Here is a 17,792-nt window from a genome sequence, read left to right on the forward strand (position 1 = left end):
ACACAGAGGCATGAGATGGAGGACATTTGCCAAGGACGACGGCAGCCATGAATGTCAAGCAATTTCAGTCTGGGGTCACAGAAGCTAGGATCTAAGGAACGGTCTGTGCCGTCCTGGTTGGTGGATGGTCACATGCCACTGGGAAGTTCAACTAGAGGGGTCTGGATTTAAGTCACTTGTGACTTAAGGTAAAAGTTGACCCCTCAAGAAGGGGAGAGGAAGCATGGGCCAGGCACAACTTCCTAAGCCTCCATTCTCCAGTGTCATCATTAGGGAGGAGGCTTCTCCTAGGTGTCTGCAGAGCACTCTTCAGCTATGACATCACACCCAGGGGCATTTTGGGAATTCAAGTGCAGTGCCAGGCAACTCAAGACCTCATCCCTGGAATGATGGACTGCCCTGGGCATGAGCTGTGCTAAATATAGAACTAGATGCCCTTGACAGTATAGGCCAAGACAGAAAGCAGCCACCCTCATCTGTCCATCCCGGTCAGCTGTGTAATTCAAGCTCTGAGACAGAAGAGATTCACAAATAGTACAGCAGAGACTGTCGAACGCATGTCAGTTGTGGTGCATTTATACTGAAATATCCAAACACAGATGAATTCCAGGTAGCACAGGCTTTTGCTGCCTTCATTTTTCCTAATTTATGGTAAACAAAAGCACTGTACCGAGAAGTTAATGGCACACTCCAGGAAATAAAAGGCGGTTGTCTAGTCCTGACGGTGCCACATTCCTAGAGGCCTTTCAGGTTTTCTTGGTTGCCTCAGGGGAGCTGGGGCTGCAGTCCGAGCAGGGACAGTGGGGCTCATGCCAGAGTTTAACTTGAGTTGGTCTTTATTCACCTCAGCAGGAGAAGCCACAGTAAAGAGCCAAGGTATGCAGGTCCAGAGATGAATTCACAACAACCAGTCCTGACAGCGGAGGGATTCATTCCCAGCCCACACCTCTGCTTTTCTGGAAATATTTTTGCTTTCCTGGCCCTCTTTTTTACCAACAAGAAAGAGAAAACAGCATTTACTAACAACATTCCTCTTGTAATGTGTCCTTCCTCTGACATCAAAACTTCTTCCACAACCAAACAGCCTAAACTGGGACTTCCTCCACTACCCCCACGCATACCAGCCCCTTCTCTTGGCTTAATTCCTGTAGCTGTCCCAACTAGATGCTCCAGGGATGTCCTTGAACTGTTGGCTAACTCACCCTCTACGGGGAAACAGCCACTTAGACACCCACCTGAATTGATTTCTCAGCCAATATTTCCATTCATACAGTTAGTGGAAAGGTTCCCAGAACCTCTGTAGACAGAGATTGCGGGCATTTCCCAGATTTATTTAGAAGGAAAAGCCAAGTCTAAAGAAATTAATAAAAGGTCCTTTCATTTCATTCATAAAGAAAACCCAGCCAAAGCTAAGGAAATGGCTGGACCGTCATAAGACAGGCTCACACTTTATGACGAGAACTGTTTAATAACTAACATCACTCCCTCTAACAAGAGAGTCCCATCTTCAGCTCTGTATTTCAACAGGAGGGTGCTAAGCATCTGCACCGTGCTTCAAATAACACACAGTAGCTGATAATGTCAAAGCCATTCATGCTTTTCATACATGGAAATGGCCAACGGGATTCTAGAATCAGTAAAAAGGCAGGCACATCCCTGACACAGGACATACTAGCAGCACTCCGACTGTTTTGGAGAACGAGACAGGACAGAGCAGGGCAGATGATCTATGTACACACCGTCAGGAGGTCAGTGGTGTATCTGTGTCTCTAAGCCCAGCACCCAAAGCCAAATGGATCACATTACAGTAGCCTCAAAGGAAGCCTCATAATCAAATGTATTATATACAAACTCAGTAGGCCCCAGAGCAAAGGTTTCACATTTAAAAGGTAGGCTTCGCCAGTCAAATGGATGGTAAGCTGAAATGCCAGTAGTGTAGCAACCCGCTCTAAAAATAGGCACAAACATTTAAGTAAATCAATAAATGACCATATAGTACACAGATACACTGTGCACGGTATAAGCACAAAATAATAAAAACATTCAAACAGGTACGGGCAGAAGCAGGCCTGCTGGCCACATCTCAGGTTCACAAGCCTACTTTGGAGCCTCTGCTTCGAAGTGCTTTAATACGCACAAAGGCAAAGGTAGTTATCTAATTATCAAGAATAACCCTGAATTACTTTCTTTCCTTTCCTCCAGGAGTAGTGCCCATAGTAAATCCATTAAAATGTGAACAATAACTCACAATAATGGGAAAGCACAAAAAAATCACGGAAGCTTTGCGCAGGGCAGAAAAAAGCAACTTGAAGATGGGAGCAATCCAGAAGCAGAATTGATTTTGCTCTTTTTTGATCTAAACCGTGTCCCCTATAATTGCTGTGATTTACAGGCTCCGGGCTTTAACCCATGCGTTGTTTCCAGACACAGGAAGGAACCTGGTAGTCATTAAAAAACTGTCACATAAATAGCCACTTACCAGCTCACCTGGGGAGTATAACATTGGAGAAGTAGCAAAGAAATACCAGTTTTGTTTATTTTACTACCTGCAAGCTTCCTGTGGAAAGGGGCAGGCTGGTAAATTCTCTCAACATTCAACCCTTAATTATCCACACCAGCCGATCAGAGAAAAGCTACAGAGGAGTCAGAATGAATCATCCATAGAAACTAATGTGCTTAGAAAAGACGACTCACATATAGCCAGGTACCTTTTCTTACATTGTATAGGGTTCCCAGGCCTAACAATGGTGGAGCACCGAGGTCAAACCCACAGGCTTTGGACTCAAGGGACTTGTTTACCAAGTCTGGTTTGGTAATTCGTTGGCTGCAGAACCTCCAGATGGTCATTTATCCCATAATGCTCCATTCTCTACCAGCTACCTTATTGGTTTCTAGAGAAGACTAAATGGCATAGAACAATTGAAGGCTTCAGCACAGTACTAAGCAAATGCTTCATAAACAAGTCCTTTGAGAAAACTGTTTTTAACCAGATACTCACTACTGGAAAGCAGGAGGAGAAAGCTGCTTTTCTCTTGACTGAAAGGGCCCTCCCACCCCGTGTTTCTGGAAAGCCAGCTGGCTGTCAGAGAGTAAGAAATCTTGGCTCAGTGTGACAGAGGCTGGGGGCTACTGACGCCGCATAAGACACGGAGCTCATATATTACCTGTGCCCAGTGGTTCTTAAACACAATCATGCATGTTTCTGGGTCAACTCCCTTCAGGCTTACAGCCTGCTGGAGTTTGCTTTCTGTTGAAACCGATGACATCATAAACCTTTGACACGTCTAAGTCATATTTAATTTTCAAGGAAATGCCGTAAGCAGTCATGAACTCCAAGTATCATGTTAAAAATGTAATTTCTTCAGTCTTCACGGTCATTTTCCAAAAACCTGTAATGACAATAATAAAAAAAAATACATCTTATGTTCATATATTAAACAGGACACTGGCTATTAAATTTAACTAAAAGGACAGACAAAATCCAATGCAAACAGTAGCTATATGGTAGTTAGATCTATTATTTATATTCAACCTAAAACTTCTCCTAGTCTCTCAACTTGCTACTAAAAAGTTATAAACTAAGGTGCCACTAATCTATATTCATGTGTTAAACTATTATGGGGTTTCTTCTCTCCACTAAAAGCATTCGCTATACATAAGTTATTGAACCAAATCACCCAAGTTTAGTTTCTACAACCAAATAAGAAACTGTGCTATTGACTTTCACAGAAGTTTAAGAAACACAGAGTAATAAGAAAACTGGGAATCAACAGTCACAGGAAAAAACAGCTTCCTGACCCATGGGTGAACTCCAGGCTTCCGCTCAGGGAATAGAGGGTTTGCTGGGCAAACGTGAAGACTGAGGTTCAAATTTCAAGCCTACAGAAGAGCTTGGTTGGTGCTGGGCCTATCTTTCCAGCACCCAGAAAGCAAAGATGGGAATCCTCAAGGCAAGCTGGCCAGCTGGACTAGTCACAAGAGTAGTGTCTGGCCTCAACTGAGGGACCCTACCTCAGTTACTACAGTGGAGAGTGATCAAGGAAGACACATGACATCAACTTCTCAGCTCCACATGCACACATAGGCACACACATAGGTTCGTGAACTGGAACACACGAACACACACACACACACACACACACAAGGAAGGAGGGAAGAAAGGAAGGAAAGAAGGAACATTGATTTTCAATCATTTTGTGGTTATAAAGTAGGTAAAGTTTTCTAGTTTTTCTAAAATATAATAAGATTCCAAGTAACCTTGACAAACGAGTTAGGAATGACCCATCAAAAACAAGATAGTATCTTATTAGCTGTGAATAAAAGGTGAAAAACTTATAAATAAAAGATGAATTACCTGGATAAAATATGAAGAAAATCTAACTATAATACTATCATCATTGGAAAAAATTAAGGTCACAGACTGTATCCTGAATGTGTAGGGATCTCTGACAAAAGCAGTAAGATTTTAATATTATCTGGCCAGGTCAGTCAGGCAGAAAAGGACTAGGCAGAGTTTAGAATATTATTTCTTTCATTGTACAGATTGAAGAGAGTCCAGAAGAAAGTAATTACAATTATTAGAGCACTGGGAAAGCCTGTAAGTCCTCAGACCTGGACCTGCATGATGGCTCAGCAGTAAAAGAGGTCGCTGCCAAGCCAGAGAACCTGAGTTCAATACTCAGATCTACACACAGTTGACGGAGAAAATCTGAACATGCTGCAAATTATCTTTTGTCCTCTTCATATGTGTCATGGCATCTGTTTGTGTGTGTGTGCGTGTGTATGTGTGTGTGTGTGTGTGTGTGTGAGAGAGAGAGAGAGAGAGAGAGAGAGAGAGAGAGAGAGAGATAGTGTTTGCGCACATGCAAACACACACAGATGGACGGACGGACAGACAGACAGACATGAAAGTAACTGCGGACTTGTGCAGGTTTGGAGGAGCTGGCTATTTACAACGTATCAGAAGGATGTCACAAAAAGAACCATGATCAATTGTTCTTTTCCACCAACCACAAAAACGTGAGAACAGATCTGGTACTGACTTACATTGAATTTATAGGTAAAGTTCTTTATAAGTGTAGAATTAAACACAAGAGAACATGAAGCATTCAAAAGCAAGAACTTCTACAGTTGTGGCAGGGCAACTCATGATGAAAGGGTTTTCAAAGCAAGGATTAGTCGTAAAATGGAAATCTGCCTGTCCCTGTACCAATACCATGCAGTTTTTATCACTATTGCTTTGTAATACTGCCTGAGTTCAGGGATAGCGATTCCCCCGGAAGTCCTTTTATTGTTGAGGATAGTTTTAGCTATCCTGGGTTTTTTGTTATTCCAGCTGAATTTGCAAATTGTTCTGTCTAACTCTTTGAAGAATTGGATTGGTATTTTGATGGGGATTGCATTGAATCTGTAGATTGCTTTCGGTAAAATGGCCACTTTTACTATATTAATCCTGCCAATCCATGAGCATGGGAGATCTTTCCATCTTCTGAGGTCTTCTTTAATTTCTTTCTTCAGTGTCTTGAAGTTCTTATTGTACAGATCTTTTACTTGCTTGGTTAAAGTCACACCAAGGTATTTTATATTATTTGGGACTATTATGAAGGGTGTCGTTTCCCTAATTTCTTTCTCGGCTTGCTTCTCTTTTGGGTAGAGGAAGGCTACTGATTTATTTGAGTTAATTTTATACCCAGCCACTTTGCTCAAGGTGTTTATCAGGTTTAGGAGTTCTCTGGTAGAACTTTTGGGGTCACTTAAATTTACAGTCATATCATCTGCAAATAGTGATATTTTGAATTCTTCTTTTCCGATCTGTATCCCCTTGACCTCCTTTTGTTGTCTGATTGCTCTGGCTAGGACTTCGAAAACTATATTGAATAAGTAGGGAGAGTGTGGGCAGCCTTGTCCAGTCCCTGATTTTAGCGGGATTGCTTCAAGTTTCTCTCCATTTAGTTTAATGTTAGCAACTGGTTTGCTGTATATGGCTTTTACTATGTTTAGGTATGGGCCTTGAATTCCTATTCTTTCCAGGACTTTTATCATGAAGGAGTGTTGAATTTTGTCAAATGCTTTCTCAGCACCTAATGAAATGATCATGTGGTTTTGTTCTTTCAGTTTGTTTATATAATGTATCACATTGATGGTTTTCCGTGTATTAAACCATCCCTGCATGCCTGGGATGAAGCCTACTTGATCATGGTGGATGATTGTTTTGATGTGTTCTTGGATTCGGCTTGCAAAAATTTTATTGAGTATTTTTGCGTCAATATTCATAAGGGAAATTGGTCTGAAGTTCTCTTTCTTTGTTGGGTCTTTGTGTGGTTTAGGTATGAGAGTAATTGTGGCTTCATAGAAGGAATTCAGTAGTGCTCCATCTGTTTCAATTTTGTGGGATAGTTTGGATAGTATTGGTATGAGGTCTTCTATGAAGGTCTGATAGAATTCTGCACTAAACCCGTCTGGACCTGGGCTCTTTTTGGTTGGGAGACCTTTAATGACTGCTTCTATTTCGTTAGGAATTATGGGGTTGTTTAAATGGTTTGTCTGTTCCTGATTTAACTTCGGTACCTGGTATCTGTCTAGGAAATTGTCCATTTCCTGCAGATTTTCAAGTTTTGTTGAATATAGGCTTTTGTAGTAGGATCTGATGATTTTTTTGAATTTCCTCTGATTCTGTAGTTATGTCTCCCTTTTCATTTCTGATTTTGTTAATTTGGACACACTCTCTGTGTCCTCTGGTTAGTCTGGCTAAGGTTTTATCTATCTTGTTAATTTTCTCAAAGAACAAGCTTTTAGTTCTGTTGATTCTTTGTATAGTCCTTTTTGTTTCTACTTGGTTGATTTCAGCTCTGAGTTTGATTATTTTCTACCTTCTACTCCTCCTGGGTGTATTTGCTTCTTTTTGTTCTAGAGCTTTTAGGTGTGCTGTCAAGCTGCTGATATATGCTCTCTCCTGTTTCTTTCTGCAGGCACTCAGACCTATGAGTTTTCCTCAGCACAGCTTTCATTATGTCCCATAAGTTTGGTTATGCTGTATCTTCATTTTCATTAAATTCAAAGAAGTCTTTAATTTCTTTCTTTATTTCTTCCTTGACCAGGTTATCATTGAGTAGAGCATTGTTCAACTTCCATGTATACGTGGGTGTTCTTTCCTTATTGTTATTGAAGACCAGCTTTATCCCATGGTGGTCTGATAGGACGCACAGGACTATTTCTATCTTTCTGTATTTGTTGAGGCCTGTTTTGTGCCTGATTATATGGTCAATTTTGGAGAAAGTACCATGAGGTGATGTATGGATATACCATGAGGAAGGTATATCCTTTTGTTTTAGGATGGAATGTTCTATAAATATCTGTCAGTCCATTTGGCTCATGACTTCTCTTAGTCTGTCTATGTCTCTGTTTAATTTCAGTTTCCATGATCTGTCCATTGATGAGAGTGGGGTGTTGAAATCTCCTACTATTATTGTGTGAGGTGCAATGTGTGTTTTGAGCTTTAGTAAGGTTTCTTTTATGTTTGTAGGTGCCCTTGTATTTGGAGCATAGATATTTAGGATTGAGTGTTCATCTTGGTGGATTTTTCCTTTTATGAATATGAAGTGTCCTCCCTTATCTTTTTTGATGACTTTTAGTTGAAAATCGATTTTATTCGATATTAGAATGGCTACTCCAGCTTGCTTCTTCAGACCATTTGCTTGGAAAGTTGTTTTCCAGCCTTTTACTCTGAGGTAGTGTCTGTCTTTGTCTCTGAGGTGTGTTTCCTGTAGGCAGCAAAAGGCTGGGTCCTTATTATGTATCCAGTTTGTTAATCTGTGTCTTTTTATTGGGGAATTGAATCCATTGATGATGAGAGATATAAAGGAATAATGATTATTGCTTCCTGTTATTTTTGTATTTGGAGGTGAGATTATGTTTGTGCTTGTCTTCTCTATGTTTTGTTGCAAAACGATTAGTTTCTTGCTTTTTCTAGGGTGTAGCTAGTCTCCTTGTGTGGGGCTTTACCATTTATTATCCTTTGTGGGAATGGATTTGTAGAAAGATATTATGTAAATTTGGTTTTGTCATGGAATACCTTGGTTTCTCCATCTATGTTAATTGAGAGTTTTGCTGGATACAGTAACCTGGGCTGGCATTTGTGTTCTCTTAGGGTTTATATGACATCTCTCCAGGATCTTCGGGCTTTCATAGTCTCTGGTGAGAGGTCTGGTGTGATTCTGATAGATCTGCCTTTATATGTTACTTTGACCTTTTTCCCTTATTGCTTTTAATATTCTTTCTTTGTTTTGTGCATTTGATGTTTTCACTATTATGTGATGAGAGGAGTTTCTTTTCTGGTCCAATCTGTTTGGAGTTCTGTAGGCATCTTGTATGTTTATGAGCATCTCTTTCTTTAGGTTAGGGAAGTTTTCTTCTATGATTTTGTTGAAGATATTTACTGGTCCTTTGAGTTGGGAGTCTTCACTCTCTTCTATACCTATTATCCTTGTGATTTGATGCTTGTGTCTATGGCTCCTTGTCTCTTCCTTTTGTTTTCTATATCCAGGGTTGTCTCCCTTTGTGCTTTCTTTATTGTTTCTATTTCCATTTTCAATTCCTTCACCTGTTTGATTGTGTTTTCCTGTAATTCTTTCAGGGATTTTTGTGTTTCCTCTCCTTCTACTTGTTTACTTGTGTTTTCCTGCATTTCTCTAAGGGAGTTCTTTATGTCTTTCTTAAAATCCTCCATCATCATGATCAAATGTGATTTTAAATATAGATCTTGCTTTTTTGGTGTGTTTGGATATTCAGTGTTTGCTTTGGTGGGAGAATTGGGCTCTGATGATGCCATATAGTCTTGGTTTCTGTTGCTTGGCTCCCTACGTTTGCCTCTCGCCATCAGGTTGTCTCTGGTGTTACCTTGTTCTGTTATTTCTGAAAGTGGCTTGACTACAGGCCTGTGTGTCAGGAGTGCTATAGACCTGTTTTCCTGTTTTCTTTCAGCCAGTTATGGGAACAGAGGGTTTTGCTTTCAGGTGTGTAGTCATTCATTTCCACTGGCTTTCAGCTGTTTCTGTAGGCGTGCGTCCTGAGTCCACCAGGCATGTCACTTGGAGCAGAAAAGTTGGTCTAATCTCTGGTCTCAGGCCTGAAGTTGCTCCTCGGGGCTGGGTTTCAGCTCTCCATGAGGGCAGCAACTAGCAGGGCCTGCCCCTACTTCTGGGTCCCTGTGCACAGGGGACCCTGATGGCGCTAGGTGTTTTCCTCTAGAGTCAGAAATGTGGGCAGAGAGTAGTCTCCTCTGGTTTCCCAGGCATATCTGCCCCTCTGAAGATCTAGTTCTCCCTCCCACGGGATTTGTGTGCAGGGAGCTGTTTGACCGGGTCAGTTCAGAACTGGGCTCAGTCTGGACCGCAGGGCTCCTGCAGCTTCACTGCCAGCTGATGTTTTAAACAATGGGAGCACAGCCCATGTTTTCAGAACACGAGTTCTCCTATTCCCTCTGACCCCAACTCCTGGGCTCCTTACTTGGCCTAGATTACCTGACTATCGCTTATCAATGCTTAGATTTGCTGCGTGTGAAAAAACTGGATTATGAGTCAATGTCCTCACTGTCCCAAGCATTATGTGTCTAAGACACCACCGATACCTTTATCTAGAGGCTAAAAGTCATAATGAAGTAAAATCAAAGGACCTAGTCTATCCCAGAGGTCAGAAAACCGCAAGACTTCTTAAGATGCTTTTCAACTTCAGGATTTAAAAGTCCTTCTTTAAAGCATACATCCTCCAGATCGCCTCTGAGTAAAGAAAATGGAAAAGGGGAAGAATGGTGTTTTCTAAGGTGCTTTAATACACTTCTCAAAGAGGACTTATATTTATTTAGTATTCTCCGGGATCGAAGAATACAATGCGGAGGAAAATACCTTAGCCAAGGCTCTGAGCTTACAAGACAGCTTTCATAGAAAAAGAACATTAAGTCTCTGGTTCCCAAGTCCAAAGCACATTCTAAGACATTACGTTCTCCTTTTGGGCTACAGTACATCCCTGTCCCAATTCCCTCAAGGAGTCCATCTTTTCTAGGAAAACCGAGCTCTGTTGGTTTATACTTTTCCAATCACACTTTCTGAGGCAGGGGGACAAAGATTCAAATTGTGTCATAGAAATCATAACAAAAAGAAAACCTGGAAGAGAAAGAAGAAACGAAGCATGTTAGATAACCTAAACAGGAGACAGAAAAAGTTGTTCCAGAAGATCCTCAACATAGCCACAAACACTACAATGGTTCCACATCAGATGGTTCCATGCCCCCTCCTTGCCCAGTACTAGAGAATTAAATCCCTGTGTTCTCTGGGGCAATACAAAGCTGAGAGAGACAGCTCCATATTTCTGAGAGCTATATCAGACACACACTTCCTAGATTGCCAGTTTCAATAAGTTGTCTACATTTTCCTGTATTTTCCCAGTTTTATGTTATTCCCTTCATTTTTCTGCATTTCCAGATCATGACCAAAGGAAACAAATGAAGCAGGGACAAAAGAAAGCCAAATGTGGTATTGGGACAGTTAGGGTGACATTTGTCACTCTTCATACAGAGCCAAACACTTCACATAAGTACACATGTGCCTAGCAACTCAAATTTCATGCTTAAGAGAGCTCTACACAATATTCTGACCTGTACAAGTTATTGTTTTCTTTCTTCAAACAAATCACTAATACACACACACACAGACACACACACACACACACACACACACACACACACTACTCAGAATACTGTTTGTAACAGTGGTAGCAAACAGGTTTCAGGGTTTCAGGGTGTAGTTGCTAATTCTTTATTTGGAGGGGTAAGGATAAAAAAAAAGATAACTTGTCAAAACACATTTATAGCAGCCTAGAATTTAATCACAAAATTTTCACAACGAAACCAGAACCATCTATATCATTTCCAAAGACATTACGATTGGTTACATTTCTATCATTAATATTACATATGGATATGTTTTGTCTCATCAATACAGAAAGAAAATTTATATTAAATATAAATGGTAACAGGATTAGGAGCCATAGAATCACATGTGGTTTACTGGCCCTGTTTTGATTGGCCGGATATTTTAGTATTTGGTTATGAAAGAATAAAAATATGCTCCATATTACAAAATGTTACAGTATGAGACGTAATCATTGAAGTAGAAGTCCTAAGGCTCCCTTTTCCCTATAGCCTCAGAAGCAGACTATCAAGAAAACGAGATAAATGAGAACAAAGTACAATCCCGTGCATGGAGAAAATGTCACAGTGAAGGCCATGCTTCATGAACAAGCTGAGGTCCTGCTTTTCCGGATCATAACCTGGTGGCTCCTGGGGGCCCAGGCAGCCTGACCCCTCCCTACTCTTTGGAAAGCTCTAACACTTAGGAAAGTTAGGCATGTGTCAAAAACTCACATTGTCAGGAAGCTCCAGCAATTATTTTTGACATATCACTCTCTCACTAGCAGAGTGAATACAAACTATGAATGTTTTGGCATTTAGTTACATAGAATCTCATACTAGTCTTTGCTGCTTTTATCTTTTAAAAATAATTAACTTCTCACAATGAATTACTATAGCGAGACTTTGCAACTTTGTTTTGTTTTTCTCCAATCTTTTCAACCCCCGGTAAGAGTGAAAAAGGAGAGAGGGGGAGGGGGACTTGTTATTAAACTACTTCCTACTGACTGGAGGCAGGACGCCAGCTCCTTGAGGCAGGTTTGCTCTTCGCTGTGAGGAGATCTAATTTCTTCTTCTTTGCACACCACTACTTAACAAACTGCAACCAACCAACAACACCCCCCCCCACACACACACACACCTACCTCCTTCTTGGGGCCCTAGCATTTATATACCTTCTGAGAAGTCCCCAGAATCCAAAGTCACACTATCTGCAGCTGGCAAAATCACACCCCTGCTAGAGCACGAGGCAAATCTTAGCTCGTGTGAATAATCTGGAGCAGCCCCATCTCCCAAACCTGGGGTCGAAGTGAAAGCTTATTCCCAGAATATTTCCGTGTTTTTCAAAGAAACCAAAATTCTCACTCCAAACTATTTTTTAAAAAAATTAAGCAAAAAGATGGCTATCTTTAGAAGAACAGAGTCAAATCAAGATTTTATTAAGGGGAAACTTGCCTATATTTGCAAACCTACTTAGAAGGAGCCTAATGCACTTGAGGGATTTGAAGATATAAGACAAAGGGTTCCAAAGGACCAAATGGAGCAGAAGAAAAGTAGGTCAGGAACACAGGTGGGGAGTGCTGCATCATCGGGGTTGACTTGCCAGGTCAGAGCAGTGCCTAGAACCCTGGAAAGGCAAGGCAGGCTCCCTTTACATTTCTACTTTGTCCCGTCCTGATGATCTGTTGATTTGCAGAAAGCTGAGAGGGGACTAAAAGCATTAAGTCTCAACTTCAGAACTCAGCCTTGAAGCTAGCAAATGGGGTACAGACTTGAGCTCCATCTCTAGGAGCTGTGAGACCTTAAGGAGCAAAGGCGGGAGGTCTTCATTTTAAAACCACTTAGGTAAGTGGTTAGGACTCAATCTTTGTTTCATGGGTCTCTTCTAGCTCAAATAATTATTTTATGTACTTGATCAAAGCTGTTACAATCAGATAACCATCAAAGAAATATAAAGGCCTTTGGATGACAACCTTTACAGGAATTCTAGTTGCTAATGAGTTTGTATCTGTAATGACTTCACTGTTGGGAGAACATTGCCTTTCAGGAATCTGTAGCCGAAAACCAACCCACCCAGCTCTAATTCTGAGATCAGTAATCAATCTTTGCTTTTTTCTGAGCAACTGTCAGTAGAAAAACTCATTGTTTTAGAATGCACATTTGGAATGCTCTAAATTGGTTGCTACTAAATACATAAAAAGTCTATTACCGTAAATGTGCTTACCACATAAAATCCTATCTAAGGGTGACGACTCTTCAAATATTGGGAACACCTGAAGAGAGGTGAACTCGTTGCCCTCAATTACAGCTAATAGCAGAGGGGGATCATTTTGGACACAACTTCCTCAAACAACCTCTTAGAGTCCAACAAAATCTTATTAAATTGAAATGCTCTCCATGCTCTAATCCTCTGGCCCCATCCAGTCCACCCCACTCCCATCCCACACCCTGCCTCTCTCATAATATTGAATGGCAATGCTAGACCAGAGAAACGGAGCAGGCCTCTGATTCTCCTGTGCTTGCCTCAATATGCCACGGTCTGGCTCTCACCCACCCACTGCCCAGTGGGCATCATTTCAGTAAGGAAGTAACCGTTCACTTTGCCACCTTGCAGATCACTGGTTAATACACAGAATGTGCACAAAGAAAACTCTCCCAATGCACACATTCCAAATGGCTTCACGCTGTGATAAGTGCAAGCTTCAAAACAGTTAACAAGATTGCAGGGCACAGTTAATATACCAAGGAATAATCTCGCCATGTTTTTACCCATCGATTTCACAAAAACAGGCATCCTTCCAACTAGGTCACATCTAAGTTCTCTACAATCAAAAGCAAAAGGAAAAAAATCAAAATTAATATGCAAATTTATACTTGAAATTTGGTTCCAGACTTTTAAAGCTATTTAAGGCACTAGGCATATCAACTCTTCTCCTTCAATAAAGTCTAAAAGCCACTTCAAAGATTTGTTCATTGTAAAAATTGTGTAGAATACATAGAGAGCTTAGTAGTTCAGATCCTAAAGGTATGACTTTAGTGAGAGTTGGGTGGTGTGTGACTTCTAACAACAAACACCATACAAACAGAGAGGGAATTCGTCTAATTCAGGCCTCAGACAGGAGTCTGCGACTGTCAAGTCAGACCTCAGACACATTACTTTAATCTTTATTATCTCTCTACCTCCAGGGGCATACAATGTAGCACTATTTAAATAGCAAGCAATTGTAGATTTTTCAACATGGTCTAGTTAAATAAATTATGGTATTTCCATATAATGAATACTAAGTCACAATTTTTAAAAGAGGTGGTTCTTAAATATTACATATAATATATTATGTATATATTAATTTTTACAATGTATACATATGGAAAGAATGCAAGGATATAAAATACCAAAGACAGTATGCCATACCTAATGGGGTGCAGCAGAGCACTCTTCCACATACCTATAAAACTGAAATGGTCGTATGAAGACACAGGAACCGGAAGCCTGTGGGACATTAGGTGGTGAGGGGGCTGCAGTGAGAGGGAGACTTATTTCACTATATGCCCTTTTCACTTTTTAAATCATGTACTGCATTCGTGAACTATTATGATGCTTTGAGTGTGAAATATCCCACAGGCTCACATAACTGCACACTTTCTCTCCAGATTGCATGCAACATAGAAAGGTTGGGAAGCTTTAGAGCTGGGACGAGCTGCAGGAAGTGGGCTGCCAAGATGCAGAACTGCTGGTTGCAGCCCATCCCTCGTTCTGGCCCAACACCCTGCATCTTGATCATCACTGCCGTGATTCACTAAATCTCCAGGACTGTGAACCAGAATAATCTATTTAAAGTTATGTCTTTCAGGCATTCTGTCAGTGAAATAAGAAAAGTAACTAATGCAGAAAATTAGGATCACTGAATACGTTTTTGTTGTGAAAAAAAACCTAGCCATGTGGTCTGTAGAATATCAGAAGTGTTCTCAGGGGAAGGGGGAGGAGTTTGGGGCTTCAGGTGACAGAAGTTCTAGAATGCTGGAGGCGGAGCTTACTAGGCCATTCTGCTGGGAGCTGAGAAGACCACAGAGTCAACACAAATGCACAGCGAGGTCTGTGCTTGTGCCATTCTAGAGGGGCCCAAGAGCTCTTGCTTGGTGGAGGAAATGTCGATGCAGGGTAGCATTCAAGTTACCGTTCACTGCTCTTAGTCATATTTACATGAACAAGCAGAACACGGAGGAGAAAGATGTGAAAAATGTGCAGGTTGGCAAGGGATGGAGAGTAAGCTTAAGGATGCAGACAAAGTGGTCGTTATCATTAAGAGACTGGGTGCAATTAAAGAGAACCTTCCCCACTCTCCATTGGAATGATGGGAAATGTCCCTGAAGGACAAGACTCCATTCATCTAGTATATAAAAATATAAATCTTCTTGAAAGGAAGAAGTAGATCGCGCCTGAGAAAGTAGAGTGGCTGCACAGCCTTCCATAGACTGCCAAAGCAAATGTCTTCTCTGGCTCAGTGCTCAAAGGCCACTGGAGCTGTGGAAGAAGGGGGCCAGGCTACATCTCAAGCTGGATGTGGCAGCAGCACCCCCCATGGTGCCCCTTTGCAAAAACATAGAACATACACTTTATAGTGTTGTGAAGGCTTACACCAAGCTGTTGAAGACAGGCTACACATAACTGAGTAGCATTCCCTTTTTGAAGCTCCTAACTGGGAATGTGTGTGATGGCATGAAATTGAAACCCAGGTTTCAGTGGGAACCCCATTGTTTAAGGTGCTGAGAAAGCAGCACGTCCACTGGGACAAGCTGTAGATTCCCAGCTGAACCGACTGCAAGGAGGAGTCTACATTTGCTATTGAAATCAGAGCTGTAGGATCAGGGCCACCCAAGCCTGTTGGAGCTCTGGGTGTCAGACATGAAACTGCATGATTTGGTGTTCGCCCAGGAAGGTTTAGATTTTGTTTGATCTGTTCTTTTCCTTGTTGTACCCCCACTTCTCCCATCTAGAATCAGAATATTGACTCAGTGCCACTGAAAGCGGGAAGCGTAGAGCTTTGTCTTCGATTTCCAGGGGCTCAGAGTTAAAAGATCACCTTGAGTTACAGAGGAGACTTTGAACAGTGCTGGAGCTGTAAAACTATGGGGACTTTTAAAGTTAGACAGAATGTACTTTACCTTACGAGATGGTCATAAGCCTGTGGAAGTCAGGGGCAAGACGGCATGGTTGAATGTAAAATGTCTTCCATAGACTCAAGTGTTTGAACAGTTAGTCCTCTGCAATGGGCAGCATTGTTTGGGGACACTGTAGAACCTTTAATACTGAAACTTAGATGAAAGAAGAGAAGAGGGTAACTGGGTAATGGGCATAGATCCCATGTTCTGCCTTGGCTCTGATTCCAGCCCAAGCTCTCTACCTCCGGCCTGTCCCTTCAACGTAACCAGTCAGCTCATGCTTCTGCCCCCACAGTCATACGCCACTCGCTGCAGTCTCTCCCTGACAGGATGGGCTGCATTCCCCAAATACAGAGGTAAAGGAAACCCTCAACTTGTTTGTGCCAGGTGTTCTGTCACAACAATGTGAAAAAGAACTACCACGTAGCAGATGTCCAATAATGAACTAATGTGTGTGTGTGTGTGTGTGTGTGCGTGTGTGTGTGGTGTGTGTGTGTGTATGTGTGTGTGTATGTGTGTGTGTGTGGTGTGTGCGTGTGTGTATGTGTGTGTATGTGTGTGTGCGTGTGTGTGCGTGCGTGCGTGTGTGTGTATGTGTGTGCGTGTGTGTGTGTGCATGTGTGTATGTGTGTGTGTGGTGTGTGTGCGTGTGTGTGTATGTGTGTGTATGTGTGTGTATGTGTGTGTGTACGTGTGTGCATGTGTGCGTGTGTGCATGTGTGTGTATGTGTGTGTATGTGTGTGTGCGTGCGTGTGTGCGTGTGTGTGTATGTGTGTATGTGTGTGTATGTGTGTGTGTGGTGTGTGTATGTGTGTGCGTGTGTGCGTGTGTGTTCGGGAGTCGTGGAGGGAATGTATGCTATGGTACATGTATGACAGTCAGAGGAAAGTTATAAAGACATGGTTCTCTCCTCCCACCACCAGGAATAACGCTCAGCTTAGGGACAAGCTGGTACACCCACTTTGGAAAACAATCTGGCTGTTCCTCAGAAAACTAAAAATAGTTCTACCTGAAAACCCAGATATATCACTCCTGGGCATATATCCAAAAGATGTTCCAACATATAACAAGGACACGTGCTTCACTATGCTCACAGCAGCCTTATTTGTAATAGCCAGAATCTGGAAACAACCTACATGTCCCTCAACTGGAAAATGGATACAGAAAATATAGTTCATTTACACACTGGAATTGTTCAGCTATTAAAAATGAGGACATCATGAATTTTGCAGGCAAATGAATGGAACTAGAAAACATCATCCTGATGTGAGGTCATCCAAACCCAAAAGGGCATGCATGGTATGTACTGACTGTTAAGTGGATACCAGCCAAAAAGTTCAGACTACCCAGGATACGACTCACAGATGGTAGGAAGCCTAACAAGAAGGAAAGCTCAAGTACAGATACCTGAAAAGGGGAACAAAATAGTCATGGGAGACAGAGGGAGGGAGGGAACTTGGCGGAAGAGGGGAGGGGGAAGGGGAAAAGGGCAAACAAGATCAGGTATGGGGGAAACAGGCAGGGCACCCAGAGGGCCAGGAGAGTTAATCGAAGTGTGCAGTAGGTGGGGTTAGGGGAGGAGGGGAATCTCTAGAGAGTCCCAGAGACCTGGGATGTAAGAGGCTACCAGGACCCAGTGGGCCAGAGTGCCCAGCAGATGGAACCTGCAGAGACCGTCCCCAGTAGACGGACATGACCCCAGTAGACGGACATGACCCCAGTAGACAGACATGACCCCCAGTAGACAGACATGACCCCAGTAGACAGACATGACCCCAGTAGACAGACATGAATCCAGTAGACGGACATGACCCCAGTAGACGGACATGACCCCCAGTAGACAGACATGACCCCAGTAGACAGACATGACCCCCAGTAGACGGACATGACCCCAGTAGACGGACATGACCCCCAGTAGACGGACATGACCCCAGTAGAGGGACATGACCC

The 17,792-nt window shown here is 42.1% G+C and overlaps 1 protein-coding gene and 1 pseudogene across 2 annotated transcripts in view; both read right to left on the reverse strand.

Moving 5' to 3' along the window:
• The window catches only part of Fhip1a (FHF complex subunit HOOK interacting protein 1A), a 170,263-nt gene that overhangs the window by 79,215 nt on the left and 73,256 nt on the right, over positions 1-17,792 (reverse strand). For both annotated transcript variants that reach the window (XM_039102756.2, XM_039102754.2), the window contains one exon: positions 3,165-3,389. In XM_039102756.2, coding sequence (XP_038958684.1) covers positions 3,165-3,269 — 105 coding nt within the window. In that variant the 5' untranslated portion in view covers positions 3,270-3,389. The remainder of the gene's footprint in view (positions 1-3,164; positions 3,390-17,792) is intronic.
• Alg13l-ps1 (ALG13, UDP-N-acetylglucosaminyltransferase subunit like, pseudogene 1) overlaps positions 3,275-17,792 on the reverse strand; it is a 161,585-nt pseudogene continuing 147,067 nt past the window's right edge.

The sequence above is a fragment of the Rattus norvegicus genome, chromosome 2 (genome assembly GCF_036323735.1).
Source record: "Rattus norvegicus strain BN/NHsdMcwi chromosome 2, GRCr8, whole genome shotgun sequence".
In the NCBI taxonomy this organism is placed as follows: domain Eukaryota; kingdom Metazoa; phylum Chordata; class Mammalia; order Rodentia; family Muridae; genus Rattus; species Rattus norvegicus.